Raw genomic sequence first — 27,752 nt, 5'->3', positions numbered from 1 at the left:
CTCTCGTATAATGTTATTTCTGGAAACACAGAATCTACTCTGTAGGTATCTACATGGATTCCGGAAATAGCGACCGTGTGAGACCCAACTCGTTTTATTTGTTCATGAGACCCAGAAAATATTAGATACTGGCTCCCAGGTATATGCCGTTTTCCTTAACTTCCGGAAGGCGTTCGCACTGTCGCCTGATGAACAAAGTAAGAGCCTACGGAATATCAGACCAGCTGTGTGGCTGGATTGAAGAGTTTTTAGCAAACATAACACAGCATGTTGTTCTCAGTGGAGAGACGTCTACAGACGTTAAAGTAACCTCTGGCGTGCCACAGGCGAGTGTTATGGGACCATTGCTTTTCACAATATGTATAAATGACCTAGTAGATAGTGTCGGAAGTTCCATGCGGCTTTTCGCGGATGATGCTGTAGTATACAGAGAAGTTGCAGCATTAGAAAATTGTAGCGAAATGCAGGAAGATCTGCAGCGGATAGGCACTTGGTGCAGGGAGTGGCAAATGACCCTTAACATAGACAAATGTAAGAAGGATTCTTTATTGTATGATTATGTGATAGCGGAACAAACACTGGTAGCAGTTACTTCTGTAAAATATCTGGGAGTATGCGTGCGAAACGATTTGAAGTGGAATGATCATATAAAATTAATTGTTGGTAAGGCGGGTACCAGGTTGAAATTCATTGGGAGAGTACTTAGAAAATGCAGTTCATCAACAGAGGAGGTGGCTTACAAAACACTCGTTCGACCTATACTTGAGTATTGCTCATCAGTGTGGGATCCGTACCAGATCGGGTTGACGGAGGAGATAGAGAAGATCCAAAGAAGAGCGTTTCGTCACAGGGTTATTTGGTAACCGTGATAGCGTTACGGAGATGTTTAGCAAACTCAAGTGGCAGACCCTGCAAGAGAGGCGCTCTGCATCGCGGTGTAGCTTGCTCGCCAGGTTTCGAGAGGTTGCGTTTCTGGATGAGGTATCGAATATATTGCTTCCCCCCACTTATACCTTCCGAGGAGATCACGAATGTAAAATTAGAGAGATTCGAGCGCGCACGGAAGCTTTCAGACAGTCGTTCTTTCCACGAACCATATGCGATTGGAACAGGAAAGGGAGGTAATGACAGTGGCACGTAAAGTGTCCTCCGCCACACACCGTTGGGTGGCTTGCAGAGTAATGTAGATGTAGACGTAGACGTAGACGTCATCTTTGAGCAATCCTATGCACCCATCTAGGTCATTATCTGGCGCCATCATCGCGTACGCAAACCAGCGGGCCGTTATTTACGTGAATTACATGTCGGGCATAGACATCTAAACGCGCACACCTCCCAAAACATACGAACAAACTGTCGGATACCTGATACGCAGAATCAGTGAAGTATTTCGTTCAAAAGACGGACAAACAAGCTATTAAGCAGGCGATTATAATATTTTGGGTCATCAGTGTATTTTTCAAGCTGCGGATTCCCATATTATAAAGTTCGCTGTTATTTATTGAATTGTTGAAACTTCCTGGCAGATTAAAACTGTGTGCCTGACCGAGACTCGAACTCGGGACCTTTGCCTTTCGCGGGCAAGTGCTCTACCGACTTTTTTTCATTTTTTTCATTGTGATCTATATTGTTCGTTGAATTTGTTCGTGGCGGACGTCCGATGACACCCGTTGAGGTTGTTCGTTGACCAGTTTCCTCAGTTTTTTTATTACAGAGGGTAGCTAAACCCTCTGACCGAACACGTTGAGCTACCGTGCCGGCGTCAACTGAGCTACCCAAGCACGACTCACGCCCTGTCCTTACAACTTTACTTCTGCGAGTACCTCGTCTCCTATCTTCCAAACTTTACAGAAGCTCTCCTGCGAACTTGCAGAACTAGCCCTCCTGAAAGAAAGGATATTGCAGAGACATGGCTTAGCCACAGCCCGGATGATGTTTCCAGAATGAGAATTTCCACTCTGCAGCGGAGTATGCGCTGATATGAAACTTCCTGGCAGATTAAAACTGTGTGCCGGACCGAGACTCGAACTCGGGGCCTTTGCCTTTCGCGGGCAAGTGCTCTACCAACTGAGTTACCCAAGCACGACTCACGCCCCGTTCTCACACTTGCCCGCCAAAGGCAAAGATCCCGAGTTCGAGTCTCGGTACGGCACACAGTATTAATCTGTCAGGAAGTTTCATATCAGCTCACACTCCGCTGCAGAGTGGAAATTCTCATTCTACTGAATTATTGAACTCACCAGGCGACGGTGAACCTGCTGCCTCTACGAGGGTCCAGGTAACCAGGGAAACGCTGCCAGAGGATGCGGTGGCAGGCGAGGCGGTGGTTGCATTTCTCTCAGAGCCTTGGGAAGCGCTCCACACCGTCTGCTGCGTCGTCACACCGCTGGCCGCCAAGGTCGAACTTGCCACAGACTCCGTCGTACTCGTCACAGTTGGCGACGCCGAAGTGGGAGAGATCGTTGTCGTCGTTTGAGGGGCTTGGCTGCTCGTCGTAGGCTGCACGCTGGCCGCACTCGTCGTCGCATACGCGGTGGCCGGCTTGGTAACCGGTTTGGGAGACGGCTCGGTGGCCGGCTTGTTAGTTGGCTTCGTGGATGGCTTGGGGGTTGGCCTGGCGGTCGGCCTGGTTGTCGGCCTAATATTTGGCCTGGTGGTTGGCTTGGTAGTGGGTTTACTAGTTGGTTTAGTAGCGGGCTTGGTAGTCGGCTTTGTGTAGGGCCCAGTGGACGACTGTGGCGGTTTCACCGATACCGTCGGTTTCGTCGCGCTCGGAGTCGTCGGCTTGGCGGAAGTCGGCTTAAAGACGGGAGGCTTCCTAGTGGGCTTTTTGGTGGGCGGCCGCGCCGTCGTGCTGCCAGAGGGCTTCGGTTTGACCGTCGGTCTGCTACTCGTCGGCTTCGTCGGCTTCCTCGGCGTCGTCGTCGTCTGTGTCCTTTCCGTGGTCACAGATGTGGGCTTGGACGTCGTCGCCGCTGCCGTCGTCGTCGTCGTTCCCCTCGTCGCGTCGGTTGTTGTGATGGCCGACGCCGCGACTCCTTCGGTGGCAAGAGTGGTGGTGGTGGCGGCCGGAGGCTCTGTGGTGGTGGGCCGGTACAGAACCGACGGCGGCAGGTCGCCGTCCATGCGGCAGCAGCTTCCGAAGTAGAAGCGGTCGATGCACGTGCCCAGGTGCGTACCGTTCGCCTTCAGGCAAGAGTACGCAAACATGCACGTGCCCGTCTCTCCCGTGCGCCGGCTCACGCAAGGCAGCTGCCGAATGTTGCGACCGGAACCTGCAAGCAGACATTCATGATTTTCCTCAAAATGCATTTCATTGTAATTAAAATGGAATTATTCTAACAAAACGAAGTCGTACGACTTAAAACTCTTATGGATTATTTTCAACATTCCCTAAATTTTAAATTTTATCTCGAAAGGGATTCCGCAGTGGCAGGATAGGGGAGCTACTAGGTTCAAATCGTAAGTCAGCCCTACCGGTTTTGGTAAACGTAAATCAATCGAGGCACGTCCTAAGACGATCCCATTCGCAAGTGCACGATAGATTCTGTCTCTAGCCGCTGTTAAAACCGAATCCTGTTTCTTAACAAACTCTCAGCGATTCTGTGAAGTTAATGCTATGTATCACGAAACAGAACTGGCTGTAAAATGTTGCTTTCTGGTATATGTTTGTCATAGTGGTCTAATCAATGGTATACACATGACGACCAGCAATACATCCACATTTTCATTTGTGCTTCGCAGCCGAACGTGAGGTATGTGACAGACCATATTGAGTGTACCAGTTTGATTACTATCCCTCCTCCTCCCCCCCCCCCCCCCCTTTGTGACATGAGAATGGTGTTCTCCTTGTATGGCTCTTTCTTAATTCGAAATTCTTGATTTTACTGTAGTGGCTGTGAACATTATGTGGATGAGAAAGTAGGTGCGACCTCGGAACTTTAAGACTTGTCCTTTTCGTGGTGTTCGACGTATGTTTTAGAGTCTCTCAGCAGTAATTCAGCCATTGTTAACGTTAGGCATACTTTTCTCGTCTCAATCTATTTCTGATTCCTTTCATCTAATCTGTTCATCTTACCATATTATTTCTTGTTCTTCTCTAGTACTGTCTACTTCTCCTCCAGATTTCTTTTTGTTTGTACCCTTGCAATACATTTCTGTTAGGTGTCATTGCTCACATTCGAAAAGATGTAACACAAAAATTACTTAATACAGCACTAACTAGACCGACAATCTGAAAGTATCATATATTCATTTCTGTATAATTACTATTATTATTATTGTTATTCTTATTATGTACTGATTATACAGTATTACAATGAATAATTCGTCTATTAGTATTAATAATAATAATATTGTGTACTGCTCATGTGCTACACGTATTGTAATGTTAACTTACTAAGGAGGTACTGCTAGGTGAAATATAGACAAATGATTAAATAATTTATGGAGTATATCTGTAAAACGTATGATCTAACTACCCACAGTCGTGAGGATTACGCAATAATATTGGGACCCTCTCTCATTTGCTTAAGCTTTCTTGGTAACATATGGTACACACAAACAATATGTACAAATATACTGAATGAAAAAAAGAAGACAGTTTAATATACGTCGACAAAGAAATCATTAGAGACGATGCAGGAGGGCCATAAGCTTCATATGTACAAGGTTTGGAAAGTAAATCGATCTTAGCCTTGCTGAAGGAACCAACCCGGCATTTGCTTCTGTTGAGGTACAGACGATAGTTTTACAAAAATCCTCCTTCGTAAATGGACTACGCTGTTTAATAATTCTTCAAGATCATCTCAGTCTGGCAGCTGCTTTCCATACAATAATTTTACTGATCGATCCCTCTAACGGTGTTGATGATATCTAAATACGTATTCGTTGCGATCAACTCTAATATTTCATCGCGTAATAAGTCAGTGTAGGATCGTTTCCCTTGTTTACGGATGCTACAATACATTTACTATTATTGAAAATCACCTACCAGTCTTGTTGGAAACCCACCCACATAAGAAGGCGAAGTGGATACCCAATCTAGCATAGTTGTTGCAGAAGTATAAGAACGAAAGGATAAAATGATTTAAAAAAGGGGAGCAAAGAATGGTATCACTAAAAGTGACTACAGTTCAATTTTTCACTGTGAGTTGTCGCAGAAATGAGTGTAGAGAACTGATTATAAATTTAGAAATACAATTTGACTTGAGTAACGCCAACTTTAACGGTGTGAGAAACATATTTCTCCGCTCGGGAACTATGTGTTTGCTCATAACACAGACACAAGTGCACAGGATGTCGCCAGAGCAATACATACAGCAATGACGATTATTAGGCACCATCGATCGAGCAGATTAACTCGGTGGATCGCAGGCCTTTAAAGACTATGAAGATCCCTACTGCGGAAGAGTGAGTTCGTTGACTGGAAAGATACAGAAATCTTACGTGTAGATTAAACATTAATCTATCAATGGAGAATCTGTTCCCAGATTTCATTAGAACGCTGATAATTTCAACATAGGTGCCTATATAACTATTGTACGGAACATATGAAAGTGATCCAGTAATGTGTCGTTTTGCGAAGGAGGATGTACGGAATGAAATACAGAACCTAAAAAGAAAGACATCACCTGAACCGGATAGTATTCCAATATAAATACTACAAGCTTTTCACATATAGATAAGTCCATACTTCTGTCAGCTATTAATGCAAGTTGGCCACGGGGAAGAATACAAAAAATTCTACGAAAGACAAACATGATTATCTTAGAAAAGATGACGTAAAACATCCTTTAGCTACAAAGTGAATTTGTCTCCTAGACATCTTAGCGAAAGTGTTGGAAAAAAATGTTATGCAGCAGGCTGCAAGAGCAAAGACTACTTTATTAACGTATTCATAATGAGTTTTCTTCTAGAAAAGAGAAGCCGATTGAGAATTCTGTCAACGAGGCAATATCTTTAGCAATAATCGCTCCATGCTACACTGATGAGCTAAGCCATTATGACCACTGCCCAGCGCTAGGTTGAATACCTCCTGATGATACTACGGTCACGTGACGACATAAGGAAAGAATGTAAGCGAGAGAGATGAAGGGGCAGTCACTGTAGCGAAGGTACGGGCTGCAGATGCGGTAATCAACAGATATCAGCGATTTTGACAGAGGGCACATTGTTGTGGCGCTGCGGCTGGAATCTAGAATCTCTGAAACATCTACATCTACAGCATACTCCGCAATCCACCTAACGGTGTGTGGCGGAGGGTATTTTGGTTCAAAAAAATGGTTCAAATGGCTCTGAGCACTGTGGGACTCAACATCTGTGGACATAAGTCCCCTAGAACTTAGAACTACTTAAACCTAACTAACCTAAGGACATCACACACACCCATTCCCGAGGCAGGATTTGAACCTGCGACCGTAGCAGTCGCGCGGTTCCTGACTGAGCGCCTAGAACCGCTAGACCACGGTGCTTTGGGTACCGCTACCTGATCCCTCCAACTCTGTTCCACTCGCGAATAGAGCGTCGGAAGAATGATGGTCGGTAAGCCTCTGCTGCCAGTGGAGTTTGTTTAGCATCTCCGTAATGCTCTATGGCCAGCTAAACGTTCCCGTGACGAAACTCGCCGCTCTTCGTTGGATCTTCTCTATCTCTTCTATCAGTCCTACCTGATAAGAGTCCCAGATAGATGAACAATACTCCAAGAATCGGGAGAACAAGAGCCTTGTAAGCCACTTCTTTTGTAGATGAGTTACATTTCCTTAAGATTCTTCTGATGAATCTGAGTATGGTGTCTGCTTTTCCCACTATCTGCTTTATGTGGTCATTCCACTTAAGGTCGCTCTGGATAATCACTCCTCCATATTTTATGTCAGACGTTGTCTCCAGCTGTTTGTCATCAATACTGTAGCTGTAAAGTAGTGGATTTCTTTTCCTACGTATGCCCAACATGTTACATTTATTCACGTTCAGGGTTAACTGCTGGTCTGCACCTTTCATCAGTTCTCTGTAGGTCGTTCTGAAAATTCTTGCTATCTTCTGTCGTTGCTGCTTTGGTATAGACAACTGCATCATCAGCGAATAACCTTAAAGAGCATCCGACGCTTTCTACTAGATGATTTACATATACACATAAACAGCAACGGTCCTATCACATATCCCTGTGGTACTCCGGATATTACCTTTACATCTGTCAATTTAGTTCCGTTAAGAGCGACGTGTAGAGTTCTATCTGCAAGAAAGTCTTGAATCGAATCGCAAGTCTGCTCCGATACTCCGTAAGCTCGTATTTTTTTCATTAAGCTGTTATGTGGGACGGTGCCAAATGCCTTACTGAAATCAAGGAACACGGCAACAACCTGAGCGTCGTTGTCCACTGCGCTGTGGATCTCATGGAGGAACAGAGCGAGCTGAGTTTCGAAAGATCTCTATTTCCGGAATCCATGCTGATTTTTATAGAGGAGATGTTCATTTTCCAAAAAGTCCTGATTCTTGAGCATGGAACGTGTTCCATAATTCTACGACAGATTGACGTCAACGAAACAGGTCTATACTTGTGTGGATCTGTCTTACGGCCTTTCTTAAAAACGGGAATAACCTGCACTTTTTCCAGTATTAGGTACCTTTCGTTGTTCAAGGGATCCGGTAAATTATTGCTAGAAGAGGAGCAAGTTCTTTCGCGTAATATTTGTATAATCTTATAGGTATTTCATCTGACCCTGACGCCTTTCCACTATTAAGCGATTGTAGCTGATGTTCAATTCCGCGATCGATTATCTCAACATCTGCCATTTCGAAGTTCGTACGACGATTGAAAGGAGGGACAGTTTTACGATCTTCCGCGGTGAAACATCTCGGAAGACCGAATTCAGTGTTTCGGCCTTCTCTCTGTTATCTTCCGTTTCCGTGCCGGTGTGGTGGCTAAGAGACGATTTTGACCCACTTGCTGATTTTACATATGACCAAAATCTCTTACGGTTTTTACTCACGTCGATTGAGGTTTTACTTTCAAAAACATTGAACGCTTTTCTCATTCCTCTTCTTACGCTCATTTTCGCTTCGTTCTGCTTTTGTTTGTCAGCTAGGTTTTTACTTCTCTTGAATCTGAGTTGAAGTGCTTCTCGTTTACGTAGCGCTTTTCTAACACGGCTATTAAACCATGGTGGGTCTTTCCGATCCCTTAAAACCTTACTCTGAACATACTTGTCAAGGGCGTATTGAACAATGCCTTTGAATTTTTTCCATTTATTCTGTACATCTTCGTCTTTATCACCGAATATTTGATGCTGACTGCTGAGATATTCTGAACTTTGTACCTGTCACCCTTGCTGATCAAATATATTTTCCTATGTTTCTTAACATTCCTTGTATGACCCGTCGTCATAGATGCTGTCACAACCTTATGATCCTCTACGTTAAGTGATTCGATAAGTTCAGGTCTGTTAGTTACCAGGAGGTCTAAGACGTTACTATCACGAGTTTGTTGTCTAATTATCTGCTAAAGGTAATTTTTGGACAAGACATCCAGAACAATTCCCCACGAATACCTGTCTCTGGTACCAGTTTTGATGGCATAAGACTCCTAATCTATACCTGGCAAGTTGAAGTCACCCCTTATTACAACCGCATGACCAGGAAAAAACACGCTGGTCACCTGTGGGCGTACTACTGTCTTGAGCACCTATGGAAAGTGGTTGAAGGGTGGTGAACTAACGAGAAGGCTGTATGATACTGGTCGACCACGTCTCATCACAAAACATGGAGGTCGGAGGATCCTCCACTGTGTAATCGAGGGTAGGCAGATCTGACGACAGAGTACAAAGTTGGTGCAACACAAGTCTTTCGAAAAACACCGTTTAAAGGCCACTGTTGAACATGGAGCTCCACATCACACGACCCCTATGTGGTGCTGTGTTGACCCACCGACATCGTCAGTTATGATTGCGGTGGGCACAGCATCACTGAGTTTTCACCGTGAATCAATAGAAACGTTTCTTCTGCCGAATGAATCGGGTTTCTTGTTACACCTGGTCGATGATTGGGTCCTTGCACGCAGTCATCCAGGAAAATGGTTGCACGAAACATGCATCGTGCCGCAGATGCAGGCCGGTGAGGGCAGAGTTATGCTGGCAGCCAAGATGCTGGGAGTCGGTATCCATCTTCTCTGTTCATACCTGTCTTCTCTTTTTATGAATAAAGAAGGCAGGTACTGACTTCAAGTGTCTTGGCTGCCAGCAGAAACAGCTTTGCGGAAGGACAGCTCTCGCAAAGCAACAGGCGGGCAATAGGCCACAGCGGCAGAGGGTACACAGAGTACTAACACACCCTAGTCGATAATAGGCAGTTAGCAAATAACGCTACACTGCATTCGCCACTCAGTTTGCTATTCGCCAATTTCCACCAATAGCAAGCAGTAAAGGAAACTCCAATGGAAGACTCCTATTTCCGCCGATGACAACACGCAGTGCAAAGACCAATAAAAGAACACCTAATACCATTCCTCCTCATCCTCATATCCAATGGAAACACTCCTCTATAGTATATTAGTAAGCAAACCAGTGCTCATCCAGGAGTTAGCAATATACCCTGAGGAAGGCATCTTTCAATAGTCATCGAAACGCCGACATTTTATGGTTGACAATGCGGCCAAAAACCCAGAAGAACTTTATTGGAAGGCTGGTGTGGCCGAGCGGTTCTAGGCGCCTCAGTCTGGAAGCGCGAGACCGCTACAGTCACAGGTTCGAATCCTGCCTTGGGCATGGATGTGTGTGACGTCCTTAGGTTAGTTAGGTTTAAGTAGTTCTAAGTTCTAGGGGACTGATGACCTCAGATGTTAAGTCCCATAGTGCCCAGAGCCATTTGAACCATTTGAACTTTATTGACTGTCCATCCAGAGTGTTCACCATGAGGTCTAGAGCCCTACTGACCTAGTACACAATACTTCCGCCAGAGAGTGCTGTCATCCCATGACAGTCTGGGGAAAAATGGCACAAAAAGGACTCAGTATGTGTCCTGCTGCTTGAGAGAGGAAGAACTGTACTTAATTTGTTTTGGAACAATTTAGCTAGGGTTCGATTTCATTTAGTTTATTTATTTATTACGCTGATACAAAACTCTCGCCCTGACATGTCTGGGGTCACACTACATATCCTACAGACCTGCAAACTACTCGTAAATCACTGGAATAATGCAGTACACTGATGTACAAAAATGTAAACAACTCGTAAATTGTCAAAATAATGCATGTAAACGCTCTGCAAACACGCTCACTAATTGTAAACTGTCGAAATAATCCATTGCGCAGCAGGTAGCCCAACTGAATTTTTTTCCTGTCAAAATTTGTACTTCCCACCATGATGTCATTGCGACATTGCCACATCTATCGCCGCCATCTTGAGTAAATTTGGCAACAATGCAATGTGGGATGATGCCCCTGTTGTCCCACTACTGACATCCACATATGGCTGCTGCGACATAACGTGCTCTTCGCGGTATACAACAACTACCAAAATCACCAGCTCTATCGCCAACAGAACACGTATGAGACATGGTAAAATAGGAACTTACTTGTTCTCTGGAGCATGCAAGATCACTATCGAATTACAACAAAAGGTGCAAGATGCTGGGGTAAATCTATGGTCTTTTCCCTCATAGGGGCTCCACTGTGTATTGATGCAACTGTTTGGGAACACTTTAACAGGATGTGTAATATTTGTGTTTCATTTGGTCTGAATTTGTTATCATATACACCCATAATGATGAGCTACCTGTCACATCACTTATCAATAGAATGACCTTGTGCTTGAGGGTGTTACATATTTCTTCCCGACAGTGTAATATCGGCCACTACAGTCATAACTATGAAACTTCAGTTCTGTTCTTCTGTTGTTCGATTCTGGATAACACGAACGCATATTAACAGTCCGTTTTTGTATCAGACACACAACCAGTAATTCCAGATTCAAAGATGGCAGGTTCTGACAGATGTGGGTATTACCAGTCCATCAGTTTTGTGATACACTATTGTCAAATACCAATACGAAGAAAGGAAGATTTCGTTTTAATGTCCCATCGACAAAGAGATCATGATATAAGGGGCACAAGCTTGGATTGAGAAGAAAGTCAGCTGTGGAAAAATCCCGGTATTAGGATTAAGCAATTCAGGCAAACCGTGGAAAACCTAAATGTGGATGGCCAGACGGGAATTGGAACGGCTGTCCTCCGAAATACGAGTCAAGTTTGCTAATCACCGTGCCACCTTGTTCGATTTGAACACACGAAGCAGGCTCAAAGGAATGTACGTTACATATTAAAAGACTTGCACAATGTACAGTAACGTGGGAAGCTACATCAAACCACCCTTTGTACTGATGAGAACAGCAACAACAACTGTTATAGAGTAAGAAAAAGTGAGCAAGTCTCCACGGAGCGCAACACATCAAGCTATTGGGGCGCTGGGGTTGAACTGTACGATAGACTCACGACTCTTTCAGCTTAACATTATAGTTCTGAATCCTCTGAAGGAACGACTGTGTCAGGGCCTGTTCAGTTCCTTCCAGAATCGATATTTATGTTCCTAATACAGTTAGCCAAATTCTTGCCGTCAAGGTTTCGTGGAAGTAAGTGACGTATTCTCTTGGCGCAGCGAAAGACGTCACCTTAGTATATACCGTACGTTCGCACGGCACTACCCGGATACTTTCGCGCCCTCTATAACTTCGCACTGAGCACACCTACAAAATGTGCACGGCACTGGATGCAGTATTATATGCATCGCCAGGAACAGCCAGTGGACCTTCGCAGGACAAATTTCTGATCTGTTGCACATGTAAAGAAATGTGTCCAGACTTTTTGTCATACTGTAGCTGTTACACCGTCATTTGTCAGCTCTCTACAAATGACGCCAGTATGTGATCATTCGATGTGCTTTACCTTTCCCGGGATGCTCGTTCCTGCCGGCAGGTTACTGCTAACTCTCTTAAACCAGAAACTTTAGATATTACACCGACCGAGGTGACGTAGTGATAAGACTGTTGACTCATTTTCCGGAGGGCGCCGATTCAAATACCCGTTCAGCCATCCTGATTTCCGTGGTTTCCATAAATCGTTGCTCATCCACAGATAGATGTGACCCACATGGCAATTGCAACCCGACAGAATAAATAAGATCCCGTAGACTTGTGAATGGGTATTTTCTGGACAAAACACTATAAAAATGCAGTTAATTAACCTCAGAATGTACTGTCACCTAAAGTGTTTTGGAAGTCAAAGTAGAGGGACGATTGTTTCTTACTTGGAGTTAACGTTCCATAGCTAGCAAAACCAGAAGAAATGACGAATTCCGTCATGAGGCCGACGACAGGGGATAATACTGCGACTGGCTAAGCGCAGAACCATATCAACACTAAAAAATAACTAAACCACGATAATTGGAAACACACAGAAAAGTGGCGCAGTGGTAACCCACGAGAGGATGGTGGTTCAAATAACCGTTCGGCCATCCACATTTGGATTTCCCGTGTTTTCCCAAATTACGTAAGGCAAATGCAGGGAAGGTTCTTTTGGAGAAAACAGTCGATGCACTTCTCATCCTTCCACCATCCCAGATTCTGATCCGTCTCTAATGATCTTGTGGTCGACAGGATGTTAGGCCTTTACATTCCTTCGGTTTTCTCCTCATCGTATGCTCGTATGCTCACAGAGATAGTCGAATGATTTCTCTCTATTCCTGGCATGCTTTATGCAGTGTATCTCACTTGTCCTCCACATCATACAGGGGTGCTTGTGCCGAAGATATAGGGGTAGGAGACAGATAAGCTCCATAGACCAGCTAGTCAAGTAAGTGCGAGATCTTCATGAAGATGCGTATCCAATTCCAGTGCCAGTTCGAGCGAGGTGTCACAAACATTCCTTCTGTTTTCTCGTCATCGTATGCTCGTATGCTCACAGAGATGGTCGAATGATTTCTCTTTATTCCTGGCATGCTTTATGCAGTGTATCTCACTTGTCCTCCACATCATACAGGGGTGCTTGTGCCGACGATATAGGGGTAGGAGACAGATAAGCTCCATAGATCAGCTAGTCAAGTAAGTGCGAGATCTTCATGAAGATGCGTATCCAATTCCAGTGCCAGTTCGAGCGAGGTGTCACACAGCGTAATACGTTCGCTGCTTTTTACGATTTGCATAAACGATCTGGTTGGTAATATTGACAGTGGCATTAGACGGTTTTCCGATGATGCTGTAGTCTACAGGAAAGTATTATCACACGAAAGTTGTGAACAAATCAATGAAGATTTGCAGAAAATAAATGCTTGGTGTAATGACTGGCAGTTATCTATCGATATTAGTGAATGTAACCTACTGCGTATAACAAGACGAAAATCCCCATTAATCTACGAGCACAAAATAAATGCCCAGTCTTTGGAAGCGGTAACATCCGTCAAATATCTGGGTGTGACTATTCGAAATGATCTCAAATGGAATGATCAGATTACGCAAGTAACGGGTAAGGCGAACTCTAGATCGCGGTTTATTGGTAGAATCCTGAAGCGATGCAGTCCTTCAACAAAGGAAATAGCTTACAATACGTTAGTTCGTCCAGTCTTAGAGTATTGCTCGTCTGTATGGGACCCTTACAAGTTGGGTCTGTTTAAAGAGATTGAGAAGGTCTAAAGAAGAGCGGCAAGATTCGTGACTGGTACATATAGCCATCGCGAGAGCGTTGCAAATCTCACAGAAAGTTTGAAGTGGGAAACACTTCCAGATAGACGGCGCGCGCGCTAAACGGAAGGGGCTGTTCACTACATTCCGAAATCCGGTCTTCACCGAGGATATACAGCATATATTATTACCACCAACTTTGAAATCGCACAATGATCACCATTCAAAGCTAAGGGAAATTAGAACTCGTACTGAGGCGTTCAGACAGTCATTTTTCCCTCGCGCGACCTGCGAGTGGAACAGAGCGGGCGGGGGGAATATGACTTTGGCGCGAATTGTGTCCTCCGCCACACACCGATTGGTGGTTAGCGGAGTATATATGTAGATGTAGATTGCAGAGGGTTTTACGCTAAAATTCCGGGTGCATAGATTATAAGAAGAGCCAAGACACATAGTAATTTTACCTACATACATGCTGTAAAAAAATTACATGTAAAACATTTTAGATTGAAACTTCCTGGCAGATTAAAAACGTGTGCCGGACCGGGACTCGAACTCGGGACCTTTGCCTTTCTCGGGCAAATGGGCTTGGGTAGCTCAGTTGGTAGAGCACTTGCCCGCAAACGGCAAAGGTCCCGAATTCGAGTCTGGATCCGGCACACAGTTTTAATCTGCCAGGAAGTTTCATATCAGAGTACACTCCGCTATAGAGTGAAAATTTCACTCTAGAAACATTTCAGATTGCTTGTAGGAGAGAAAAGTAAACATTTGTTTTATGTGAGAAAAGTGTCACAGATGCACCGTTTCCACGCCAGGGGGCATGAAGGTCCAAATGCTCTGCGATAAATACCGTTTTAATGATGTTGCTGAAAATGTCGTCCGTTTGCATTAATGCAGAACTGGCATGACTCTCTAACATGCTCGGCCAGGTCTTCCGGAGTGTCTATCGGTGTCTCGCACGAATGACACTTCATCTACCCCCATAAAAAGAAATCCAGAAGAAATGCCAAGTGACCATTGCACTGGCTCAGCTCTCGCAATCCAACAAGTGGGGAGAGCATTTCCTAGAATTTCTCTGACATCAATGGCAGAGGGTCGAGGAACACCATCATGCTGGAACCATAATCGTTGCCTGACTGCTAGCAGGACATTCTCCAACATTTCCAGCAGTACTTCCTAGACAAAGGTAAAGTAATTGCCTCCAGCGAGCGTGTAGTATTGTTATTGTTAGTCCGGGGACATGGGCACCGCTAGAAGTAATGAAAACGTACCCCTCCTGGCAGTAAGATATAACTGTGTTGCAAATTGGATTCCAGTGTCAACGTGCTGCATACGAAGTAGTCAAGACAGCTGTGAACGTTGGCACGAGGGAGGACCAGCGTTGAATCCTCGTAAGACGCCTAGCAGGGCAAGGGCGTGCCTGTGACGTTCGTTTCATATAAGAACAAATTTGTTTTTAGATGGGGTATGCCTTAAGCAAACACCATTTTTAATTTCTATTTGCCCAGACATGTTTCACTTAAGTTACGCCGGCCGCGGTGGTCTCGCGGTTCTAGGCGCGCAGTCCGGAACCGTGAGACTGCTACGGTCGTAGGTTCGAATCCTGCCTCGGGCATGGATGTGTGTGATGTCCTTAGGTTAGTTAGGTTTAATTAGTTCTAAGTTCTAGGCGACTGATGACCACAGATGTTAAGTCGCATAGTGCACAGAGCCATTTGAACTTAAGTTACAGCATCATAATTTTTTTTTCATTTTGATTCTATTAAACAACAAATCAAATGCTCTTTACTATCTGCACATGTGCAAATTTGATTTTTTGAGAAAGTATCCACAAATTTAAAAATAGAAGAGCTTTTTTATATACACGTTTCTGTGATTTGTATTACAGTTGTTTTTCTTTTACAGTTCCTCATCTGCAACCATAGAGAACTTAGAGTAGAATATTATTTGCATCGAGAATTTACGACTGGAACTATTAGACTGTTACAGGTAACATTATTTTCTTCTGTGTGGAAGGTCGAGTGTCTGAGAATCCAATATGTGTCACTTACTTTTTTCTGGTTTTCCCATTATTTTCACTGTGAAGAACTGACGAATATCTGACACGTGTGTGTGTGTGTGTGTGTGTGTGTGTGTGTGTGTTAATGTAATAATGTATTCTAACCCAGGACACACACACACACATGCACGCAGGGACACAACCTCATTCCCCCTCCAATATACGCACATGCGCGCGCGCGCACACAGTGTCAGATACACATCAAAGATTCAAAGCTTCCGCCCAGAGCCTATTCAGCTGTTCAACTGCCTGCTATCTTGTTTGCGTAGTTTTGCAAACACTGACAGTGAAACTTTAAAAACTGCAGTTCTTCACAGTGAAGAAAACAGGGAAACCAGGAAAAATACCTGAAACACATTGCATATACAGACACAAACACACACAAACACACAATCCTCCACACAGAACAAATTAACGTTAACCATAAAATTCGCATTCGTAAATTTTGGGTGCAGATAATTTTCTGTAATAAGTCCAATTGCAGATGATGAACTGTAAAAGAAAAACAGCTCTAAAGCAAAACATAAAATATAACAAAAATCACAGCATGCGGTAATAAGGCGTGTATAAAAAATCTTGTCTCTTTTGTAATCTGTAAATACTTTCTCAAAACATCAAATTTATATATACACACAGTAAAGGGCATTCTTCATGTTGTTTACTAGAAAGAAAATAAATAAACCACTGATAATGATCTACCTTCAGCGATATATGCCCAAGTAAAAAAAAAGAAAAATTGTATTTGCTCAGGGCGGATCCCATTCAAAATCAAACTTAAAATGTTTCTTTTTGTCTCCTCTACAAAATACACAATTTGTATATGTAGTTTTTTACGCTCTGTATATCTTGTGAAATGACGATGACAGTAACATCAGAGAAATTAAGGCTAATTCATAGTCAGACGGGAGGTCATTGTTCCCACGTCTGGACTTACCAGTGAATATCTAATACAAACTAATTCAGCATTCACTTCTCAAACAAAGTATTCCGTCGCGCCTAATTCCCAATGACGCCCGATCAAACGGTTTGCACTTCACTTGGAAAATCGCTAAGATTTTTTAAAGAATGCTTCACTGAATTTGGACAGTTTCAGATGAATTCCGTTTCGCGAAAAGCTGATTTTTTTCCATACAGTTTTTTCGTCCGAACCGTGACGCATAAAATTATTTGCTTTCTGTCGCTAGACGTGGATACTTTAGCTTTTGAAGCTGGGGAAAACCATTTTAAGTAACTTTGTTTGATAATGAGATATTACAGGAAAGCGTCTGACAGATAGCTAACAGACTCCTGGCGTAACAGAAAGGTCACAAGATACCTGTGTAAATTTTAGCGGGAAATTCAAAATTATAATAAAGTAATGGGTTTAATTAATATAAAATTTAAAAAAAATATTATTCGGCCATTATTATTATGCTAATACCAGTCGGAAACAACTCTAAAAAAATTGACATTTCCCTGTTACGGCATTATGAAGGTAATGCCAGTCACTGTAGTGCAACACACAGATCTGGCGTGGCGGCTGATCGGTTTCTGTAGGGGTATAACAGCAATATAAGAGTAAAGTGAACCTACCACTGTAATCAGCCGTTTTTTCTTTCTTTTTTTACACGTTCCGTGTGATTAATTGTTACCGACCACTGTAAAATACTAATCATCATAAAAAGAAAGAAGAATTCAAAAGCGGAAGTGCCGAACAAAAATTCGATTCATTTATTTAGCTAATCAAGTTATGTAATCATAAACTGTGTAGTTAAATTTTATGCAGTTAAATAACAGTCGTTATGTGCTGAGTTATCGACTCTTAATTCGAAAATTTCTGAAAAACGCTATTTTGCGGTTTTGCTGCGATATAACTTCTCCTCGTAGAGGCCGTGTCCCAGGTTCATCTAGCGATATACCGTATATATCCTAAACACAACCTTGTTGGTGGACAGGGAAGTGGAGAAACAACTTTGTTTATGTGTAGGTGTGTACCAACAACGAGTACGCTATTGTCTACAGAGATGGCGACACGATCGCATAGTTGCAGTGGCCGTCGGTGGCGGCGCCACGGTGATGTGGGCGCGCATTTCGCCGATGGCGGCGCCGGGGAAACCTCAGGAGCCCGGCGCGGTGCGGCGCAGCGGCCGAGGAATGCGTTAACGGCGCTAGTAACGGTGTCTCGCCGTCACGATCTACTTTCCGGCCGCGCCTGCTGTGGGACACAGTTTCGACCGGCCAGCGGCACTCTTGCGGAGAGCCTCAAGTTTCCGTAACGCCACACCAGTCGCACTCAGCTGGGAACTCTGTGCGGCGAAAGGGGAGCGCCGCATTTTCGTGGCGCTGTTACAGTCCTTGAGTTACAATTTTCCACCCGCATTATCTCATTGTTGGCTATAACGACCCTACGACAGCGAGTTGTCCGAGACAGGGTATTGATGCAATTTTCCGCTTGAAGTCATTTTAGTTAAATATATAACTGAAATAAGAAATTATTAGTGTGGGATTTTAATATGGCTCCTCCAGAATGAGAAAAGAGAATTTTACATTGCACTGCAGCACTTTTATATTTTATTGCCCTCACATGTTAAATTATCACATCCATAACTGCACTATGGAAATGTATACATATTACAAAGTCCTCCTCGATCCCATTTTTCTGTATGTATGTGAAAGATAATTTCTGCAGCCACTCTAGGGATTTTAACAGGTTTTGACTAATAGGTGACTGATTCACGAGGAAGCTAGGTATACGTAATTTATAATTATAGTAATGATGAGTGTGAATTTATTCATTGTTATCTCTGCATGTTTAATTTGCGTTTGGGGTGACATCTCGTGGCAATTATAGGATCTACGTGCTGGTCACCTACAGAGTAGGCGGTACCTGGGGGGGGTCTCACATAGGGACTTCCGGTAACACGACTTTGGTACGCTGCCAGACCACTTGGAGCACTGCAAGCTCATCACCCTATCATCTCGTTTTATTATTGGGCAATTTAAAGTTTCCCATATTTGTTTTCGTTTCGTAGTAAACAGAAGCTGGATTCATTGCGTTGTGTTCCTGATAACGACTTGTTACATGTACTGCACTCTCGGAATTGCATTGTGCATATGTCACTCACATTTTGCTTTATTTTTTCTCGCATTGTAATATTGGGTGGAGTAAATGATTCCATATTTGTTTTTGTTTCATATAAAACAGGAGCTGTTTCATCACATAGTTTTCTGTGGACATTTGTACCTGTCCAAGATTCTGTGTGTGCGTTTTATCCTCATATTCTACTTTATTTTTTGTTTTCAAATGGTTCAAATGGCTCTGAGCACTATGGGACTTAACAGCTACGGTCATCAGTCCCCTAGAACTTAGAACTACTTAAACCTAACTAACCTAAGGACATCACACAACACCCAGTCATCACGAGGCAGAGAAAATCCCTGACCCCGCCGGGAATCGAACCCGGGAACCAGGGCGTGGGAAGCGAGAACGCTACCGCACGACCACGAGCTGCGGACTTTTGTTTTCATCCAGTTTTCGAACTTTCTAGTGTTTAACAGAGAATTCCATGTTAGCAGCCTTTGACGGTATTGTTATTCAACTTCATTACATCTTGTCATGTGCTGGCTGCGGTGGTCTAGCGGTTCTAGGCGCGCAGTCCGGTACCGCGCGACTGCTACGGTCCCAGGTTCCAATCCTGCCTCGGGCATGGATGTGTGTGATGTCCTTAGGTTAGTTAGGTTTAAGTAGTTCTAAGTTCTAGGGGACTGATGACCTTAGAAGTTAAGTCCCATAGTGCTCAGAGCCATTTGAACCATCTTATCATGTAATGAGTATGAGTGTATGGTGTAAATGATATTGCTTCTTGCCAATAGGTATGCTTTGCTTTGTGGTATTAGTGAGAGAGTACGTAGTTATCATGCCAGACTGTTATGCAGTAAAAATATTCTACTTTGTGGTACATATTTGTACACAGGTTTGTGTTGTATAGTATGAACATACTTTTACTGTGATGAATGCTACTGAATTTAGAAAACTCTGTTCATACATAATTCATTAATAGTTCCTATGATGGAAGCATGAAATTGTGTCGTATTTGCGTTTAAATTTTCATTGGAGTGGGAGGCACTGCATACTCAATGGCAAGAAACAACACCATTCAGAACAGGAATATATGCTCACTCCGTGACAAGATGTAATAAAGTGGAGCACTTGTTCCTTCAAAAGCTGCTAACATGGAGTGTCCATTAAATTCGACAAAGTACAAAAAACAGTCGTGAGCTTAATATACTTACAACACATTTAAATCGTCCAGGCAACTAACCAGTTTCTATTTTATATTTAACAAAAACAAATGTAGAATCATTTACTCCATCCATTATTAAGTATCATGTTCACAATGCAATTCAAAGAGTGCACATTGTAATGAAATAAACATATGAGACATGTAATTTCAGATTGATTTTAGGGTTGATTATAGCCACACGGTCGAAACTGCAGTATTGTGTTTTACAGGTAAATAATTTTACAGTCACAATGCGACCAAGACATCATTCACGAAATTTTTCGTGACTGTGAACTCCAGCTACGAGAAGTTAATTTTGGTTTCTGATTGAGATTTTTCAACTATTTTACTTTCCAAGGTCAAAAAAACCTTTGTTTCGTTGCACACACTTTATTAATAGACTGCTCACCCATAAAGTACAAATGAAAAATACTGTCAAGTAAATCGCAAATTTCGAATTAAATACACAGATTTGCGCGCCACAGTTCCTCGTATTTAAAGTTCACTGCCAGAGCACTAGGAGCGCTGCTGTCGTGCTCTTGTTTCCTCATCGTAACATGGGCTCTGGAACTAATAATTTTAGTGTTCTGTGCGGGAAAGCAGTAAACAGCTACATTAACTCCAGAGAGCAGCGGTGCTTGAGGAGAAACTATGCATATCTATCACTATACGGGGTGGTCCATTAATAGTGACCAGGCCAAATATCTCACTAAATAAGCATCAAACGAAAAAACTACAAAGAACGAAACTCGTCTAGCTTGAAGGGGGAAACCAGATGGCGCTATGGTTGGCCCGCTAGATGGCGCTGCAATAGGACAAACGGATATCAACTGCGTTTTTAAAATAGGAACCTCCATTGTTTATTACATATTCGTGTAGTACGTAAAGAAATATGGATGTTTTAGTTGGACCACTTTTTTCGCTTTGTGATAGATGGCGCTGTAATGGTCACAAACGTATAAGTACGTGGTGTCACGTAACATTCCGCCAGTGCGGACGATATTTACTTCGTGATGCATTGTCCGTGTTAAAATGGACCGTTTACCAATTGCGGAAAAGGTCTATATCGTGTTGATGTATGGCTATTGTGATCAAAATGCCCAACGGGCGTGTGCTATGTATGCTGCTCGGTATCCTGGACGACATCATCCAAGTGTCCGGACCGTTCGCCGGATAGTTACGTTATTTAAGAAAACAGGAAGTGTTGAGGCACATGTGAAACGTCAACCACGACCTGCAACAAATGATGATGCCCAAGTAGGTGTTTTAGCTGCTGTCGCGGTTAATCCGCACATCACTAGCAGACAAATTACGCGAGAATCGGGGAGCTCAAAAACGTCGGTGTTGAGAATGCTACATCAACATCGATTGCACCCGTACCATATTTCTATGCACCAAGAATTGCATGGCGACGACTTTGAACGTCGTGTACAGTTCTGCCACTGGACACAAGAGAAATTACGGGGCGATGACGGATTTTTTGCACGTGTTCTATTTAGCGACGAAGCGTCATTCACCAACAGCGGTAACGTAAACCGGCATAATGTGCACTACTGGGCAACGGAAAATCCACGATGGCTGCGACAAGTGGAACATCAGCGACCTTGGCGGGTTAATGTATGGTGCGCCATTATGGGAGGAAGAATATTTGGCCCCCAATTTATCGATGGTAATCTAAATGGTGCAATGTATGCTGATTTCCTACGTAATGTTCTACCTATGTCACTACAAGACGTTTCAGTGCATGACAGAATGGCGATGTACTTCCAACATGATGGATGTCCGGCACATAGCCCGCGTGCGGTTGAAGTGGTATTCAATAGCATATTTCATGACAGGTAGGTTGGTCATCGGAGCACCATACCATGGCCCGCACGTTCACCGGATCTGACGTCCTCGGTTTTCTTTCTGTGGGGAAAGTTGAAGGATGTTTGCTATCGCGATCCACCGACATTGCCTGACAACATGCGTCAGCTCATTGTCAATGCATGTGCGAACATTATGGAAGGCGAACTACTCGCTGTTGAGAGTAATGTCGTTACACGTATTGCCAAATGCATTGAGGTTGACGGACATCATTTTGAGCATTTATTGCATTAATGTAGTATTTACAGGTAATCACCCTGCAACAGCATGCGTTCTCAGAAATGATAAGTTCACAAAGGTATATGTGTCATATTGGAACAACCGAAATAAAATGGTCAAACGTACCTACGTTCTGTATTTTAATTTAGAAAACCTACCTGTTGTCAACTGTTCGTCTAAAATTGTGAGCCATATGTTTGTGACTAATGCAGCGCCATCTATCACAAAGCGAAAAATGTGGTCCAACTAAAACATTCACATTTCTTTACGTACTACACGAATCTGTAATAAAAAATGGGGGTTCCTTTTTTTAAAAAAACGCAGTTGATATCCGTTTGATCTATAGCAGCGTCATCTAGCAGGCCAATCATAGCGCCATCTGGTTTCCCCTTTCAAGGTGGACAAGGTTCGTTCTTTGTAGTTTTTTCGGTTGACGCTTATTTCGTGAGATATTTGGCCCGGTCACGATCAATGGACCACCCTGTATACCTATAAATATTATAAATAAAAGTTCCCCTCCTCGTTTTTCTGCCTGTATCTGAATGTTATTCTCAGTAAGTACTGTAGTTATTTTGATACAGATTTCAGTAATAAATAGATTGATTCACGAGGAAGGAATTTATTACTGCTACTCCATAAAAGTGGTCCGACAGTAGATACTTAATGTTAGCCTAGCCAAGCCGGGGCGGATTGCTAGTCAAATACTAACTGCTGTCCAGACTTACCTCGAGTGACAAATTTCTTTGCGAATATTGAATGAACTGCCACCAAACCGAAATTCCCATATACAAATACTGTAAAGTCGCTGCGACAATTTCGTTTTGTAGATAGTGTCGGAAGTTTCATGCGGCTTTTCGCGGATGATGGTGTAGTATACAGAGAAGTTGCAGCATTAGAAAATTGCAGCAAAATGCAGGAAGATCTGCAGCGGATAGACACTTGGTGCAGGCAGTAGCAACTGACCCTTAACATAGACAAATGTAATGTATTGCGAATACATAGAAAGAAGGACCCTGTATTTTATTATTATAGGATAGCGGAACAAACACTGGTAGCAGTTACTTCTGTAAAATATCTGGGAGTATGCATGCGGAACGATTTGAAGTGGAATGATCATATAAAATTAATTGTTGGTAAGGCGGGTACCAGGTTGAGATTCATTGGGAGAGTCCTTAGAAAATGCAGTCCATCAACAAAGGAGATGGCTTACAAAACACTCGTTCGACATATACTTGAGTATTGCTCATCAGTGTGGGATCCGTACCAGATCGGCTTGACGGAGGAGATAGAGAAGATCCAAAGAAGAGCGGCGCGTTTCGTCGCAGGGTTATTTGGTAACCGTGATAGCGTTACGGAGATGTTTAGCAAACTCAAGTGGCAGACTCTGAAAGAGAGGCGCTCTGCATCGCGGTGTAGCTTGCTCGCCAGGTTTCGAGAGGGTGCGTTTCTGGATGAGGTATCGAATATATTGCTTCCCCCCACTTATACCTTCCGAGGAGATCACGAATGTAAAATTAGAGAGATTCGAGCGCGCACGGAAGCTTTCAGACAGTCGTTCTTCCCGCGAACCATACGCGACTGGAACAGAAAAGGGAGGTAATGACAATGGCACGTAAAGTGCCCTCCGCCACACACCGTTGGGTGGCTTGCGGAGTATAAATGTAGATGTAGAGGTTGTTTATCTGACAGCCAAAACAGGCAAAATTACACTTGTTGACCGACAAAGAAGACGTGACGAATCAAAGCTGAAGAAAAGTTCGGAGTTTCACAACGCTGTACTATCCATTTTTAATTACATGGAGATTGATCCGTACTGGTACTGGTGCCACTGGCTATTGTTTCTGAACGTAATTAGTAGACCACATGCTACAAAGGAAGTGCCATCGTACGAGCTACACCGACACGAATCCTGTGGAAAACGTTTATTTTGAAAGACGTATTGCAGCGGGACTAGCGTCTTTCATCACAAACACTGAAAATAGTAACACCGAGAAGGACACATGCTGTTGAAATTAAGTTATGCTAAGTACATGACGCTATACAAATTATTAAGGTTAGAAAGCCGTTCATAAGGTTATCTTGGAATGATGAGTACGTTTTGAAGCCTCCGAGTGCTGCAAATTGAGCCCCAAAACGTCGTCGCTCGGAATTAAAAGGTATCTTGATATGTCCCTGCGGGATCTCACTCTTCGTGGTTCGTATTCGAAGCCAGAAAGCGTCATCAGTGATTAGTGGAGGACGGTGACGAGCGAGTTGACGACCAGACAAACCTGCAACACTTTGATCAGTCTAACGCAGGGCTTCCCGACCCCTTAGGGGTCCGCCGGCTCTTTCTAGGGGGTCCGCAGCCACCTTTGACCAAATCGTGTAAAATAATGAGTAAAATTATTGAATAAAAACGTGAAAATCAAATTCACCACAATTTTTTTTCGTGCGTAAAACATGTGTACTTTTACTTCAGGTCGTATTCCCAAGCAGCGTTTGCGGTTCCTAAGTGAGAACGCATACATAGGTTAGTGCCGGTGAATGCGGCTTCTCTGATCGACTGTTTCGCAACAATACGGGGGTCGTTTGTGCGCCGGCTCACGGCGCTAGATGCGCTGAAACCTTTTACGCATGCGCGGAGCGAGCTTTGTCGACCAATCACAGTGCTCGCTGGTACGTATGCGGCTCCAGGCATCGTTAAATGTTAAACTTGCTTTGTCAGTGCACTACCTATTTCATAAGTCGATTTTTGACCAGCTTATTACTTCTAACATGGATCCGTGGCTGAAGTCAGGATCATTGAAGAAGGGTGCGGTTTCTCCATCGCCTTCACAACAAGGGAAGTTTCCAGTTGAAATGAGTGAGGAGGGAGGACGACCAAAGGAGGAACAATCACAAGAAGCTTCAAACACTGTTGATACTTCGGGGGGGGGGGGGGGGGGTCATTGGGAACATGGCACTTGCATTAAGAAGCTTTCAGTTCCCATGGGTTTCGCTCTGAAATTTAAAGTTACTGTGCTCTTGATTGACTAGGGGTCCGCCAAGTATTTTCGACTGTAGAAGGGGTCTGCCAAGGATTTTCGACCGTATAAGGGGTCCGCCAGCTGAAAACGTTGGGAAGCCCTGGTCTAAAGTGTTGGCCAGAAAAGCAGTGCTATCTTGGCACATTTCTTCCTTCGAAGTGGGCTTGCATATTCCTCGCCACGTGAGGTTGGGAGTTGTGCGAAAATACGGCTCACGGAGCTGGCTCAGGAGAGGTACTAAAACTTTCCTGGTGTAGCGACTGTTGTTCAGATTGACCCAGGACGTAGAAGTCTTCATCTTGTTGCAACCAAATGACGTCTGAAACGCCACGCTTGGCGCACGACCCCTGCGCCGCTAACAATGCGCGCTGCCAGATTTCGGTTCTCACGGCAGCGACTAATACATGAGCGGCCATTACTAATGACTGGTTGAAGCAGGGCCTCTCCGAAAACGGCAAATTTCATTCTGAACCGTCACAGATGGCGTTCACGTGCCGACTGCAGTCTGAGGACAACGGCCGACCTGTCGCTAATTCCGTCCGCAGCTGATGGCTGGAATTAGCTGAGCAGACATCTGCAGCGCTCCAGCGTCAAGTCATCACCTCGGGCAGAACTGCACGGTCCGTTACGCTCGTGAGTCAAGATGGTCATCGCGGATTGTAGTTAGATTTCGTGGAGTATAAATTACTCGTCGCTAAGTGTGATCGTCTTCTAGCAATTGGTTCTGCACAATAGCGCCGTAACAACAGCACGTCCTGTGCGACCTAGTATTTGATGGTAATACAAGCCCACTTCCCAAGGTCCAATTATTTTCCTCCGTTCGAACTTAACTCTCATGCTAATATTACGCTTTTTTGAGTGCTGCAACGAGAAATTCTGGTACTTCGTATCATGTTTCCTCAATATTTGTTATCTCTTCTCTGAGTTTGACGTAATACTGACTTTTCTAGAACCACAAGAGAGGATGCACGTGTACCCTACATCTCTGCAACTTCAACCACTTATTGCCGATGTACAGTGTTCTACACATCTACCATTTTTTATTCATTCGGATCATTCCCTGTGGGTGTTGCAATTGTCACAAATGTTTTCTATGGTGATCAGTTCCGATTCAAGCATCTTTGCCTTTGTCGTGTTTCTCTACAGGGTCGGCATTGTCACATGGATTTGGCAATTCTAGTGGCAGTTGGTTACCTGATGCCCTTCCTCATGGCACCACTCCCTCCGATACGGCATCAGTGTATCCCATCTGTCTGCGTATAGACTAAATCTCATGTCCAAGTGTGAGAACTTTTCCTAAAAGTCTGCGTAGCGCGTGTCTGAGGTGGGAAGTGGGTTCAAGCCGCGTAGGTCGATCCGAGGTTTGTTCTTCTTCCAGATTCCCAGAAGCGGCGCGTTAACGCACTCGGCTATCCGGAGGTGTCTGTTCGGAGTCGAGTTTGAGATAGCCAAATACTATTGTAGTAATGGAAGTTTGGAATGGGCTCGAAAGTGAGTTCTAGGGCTCTTTCCACTATTCTCTTCATATTACGTGATATTTAGTAAAGGAAAATCTTTATCTGCATCGAAGTTTTTTCTTCTATTAACTTAAAAGATAATTAGTACTGAAGTGCGGAAACACCCAAATTTCCACTTGTAAATTTACCCAATACACTTATTAGAGCTTCTGCCACAACGTTTTCGTTTCTCTAATTTCCCTGTTTCGAATGACACACTTCATTAGTTATTCAACCCATTAATTAAAAATTTTCACAAATTATCATAAATGATTATAAGTCTAAATATGGCTGTCGTACTTGTAACTAGGAATTTACAGCATAGACACGCTAAATAGTTATTTACTTTTTTTATTCTTTAACTGACCATTTATAACGTAAACCATATAATTGTGGAAACATATAATCCAGTCTAAGTTAGAACCTAGCAGTATTTCAAACCTTTATGTAGTTCGAGAAATATTGAAACGTGCATATGCTTGTCTTTATAAGATCAATCCCATCCCAAAATCTATAGTTCGCATACTGCTTGTAACATGCTAATGTCTCACACAAGGGAAAAGTTTGTAACCGGTAAGCAATCGCATAACATCATGTAGCAAGTTCGCACAATAAAAGTTCGCTCCCAGCTAGCATTAGTGGGACAATCCCATATAAGATCTCAGTAACAAATACATGTCTATCGCCAGCATTCGCAACCCCAGTGTTTCCGTGTGAGTTAATTAATATACCAACTGTCGGTAGAGCGCGACTGCTACGGTCGCAGGTTCGAATCCTGCCTCGGGCATGGACGTGTGTGATGTCGTTAGGTTAGTTAGTTTTAATTAGTTCTAAGTTCTACGCGACTGATGACCACAGATGTTAAGTCGCATAGTGCTCAGAGCCAACTGTCGGTAGTGACCGGTACTAACCTTTACGAAATTTTCCAATGACTCGCTATGTAGATAAATTAGATTCCGGTTATGTATTGTGTCAACACAAACATTCATTCACTTCTGTCAAGTAGTAAGAGATGTTGTGTATCCATTTGGAAGACTTCGTGTCGACTACTCTCTGTTGCTGGCACCCTCAGCGACCACAAAGTTGTGACACTGTAATGCCTGACGAAGTGTTGTGTTGTCTGCTTAAGCGGATGATCAATATTAATTGATAACAATAACTGTACTTATAGTTAAATGCAT

At 43.5% G+C, this 27,752-nt stretch overlaps 1 protein-coding gene across 2 annotated transcripts in view; it reads right to left on the bottom strand.

Annotated features, from left to right (window-relative positions):
* Window positions 1-27,752, bottom strand: part of LOC126299143 (serine proteinase stubble-like) — a 204,680-nt gene that overhangs the window by 57,033 nt on the left and 119,895 nt on the right. For both annotated transcript variants that reach the window (XM_049990911.1, XM_049990910.1), the window contains exon 3: window positions 2,241-3,275. In XM_049990911.1, coding sequence (XP_049846868.1) covers window positions 2,241-3,275 — 1,035 coding nt within the window. The remainder of the gene's footprint in view (window positions 1-2,240; window positions 3,276-27,752) is intronic.

This window comes from Schistocerca gregaria, chromosome X, assembly GCF_023897955.1.
Source record: "Schistocerca gregaria isolate iqSchGreg1 chromosome X, iqSchGreg1.2, whole genome shotgun sequence".
Lineage (NCBI taxonomy): Eukaryota > Metazoa > Arthropoda > Insecta > Orthoptera > Acrididae > Schistocerca > Schistocerca gregaria.
This window is presented reverse-complemented; position numbering and strand designations above follow the sequence as displayed.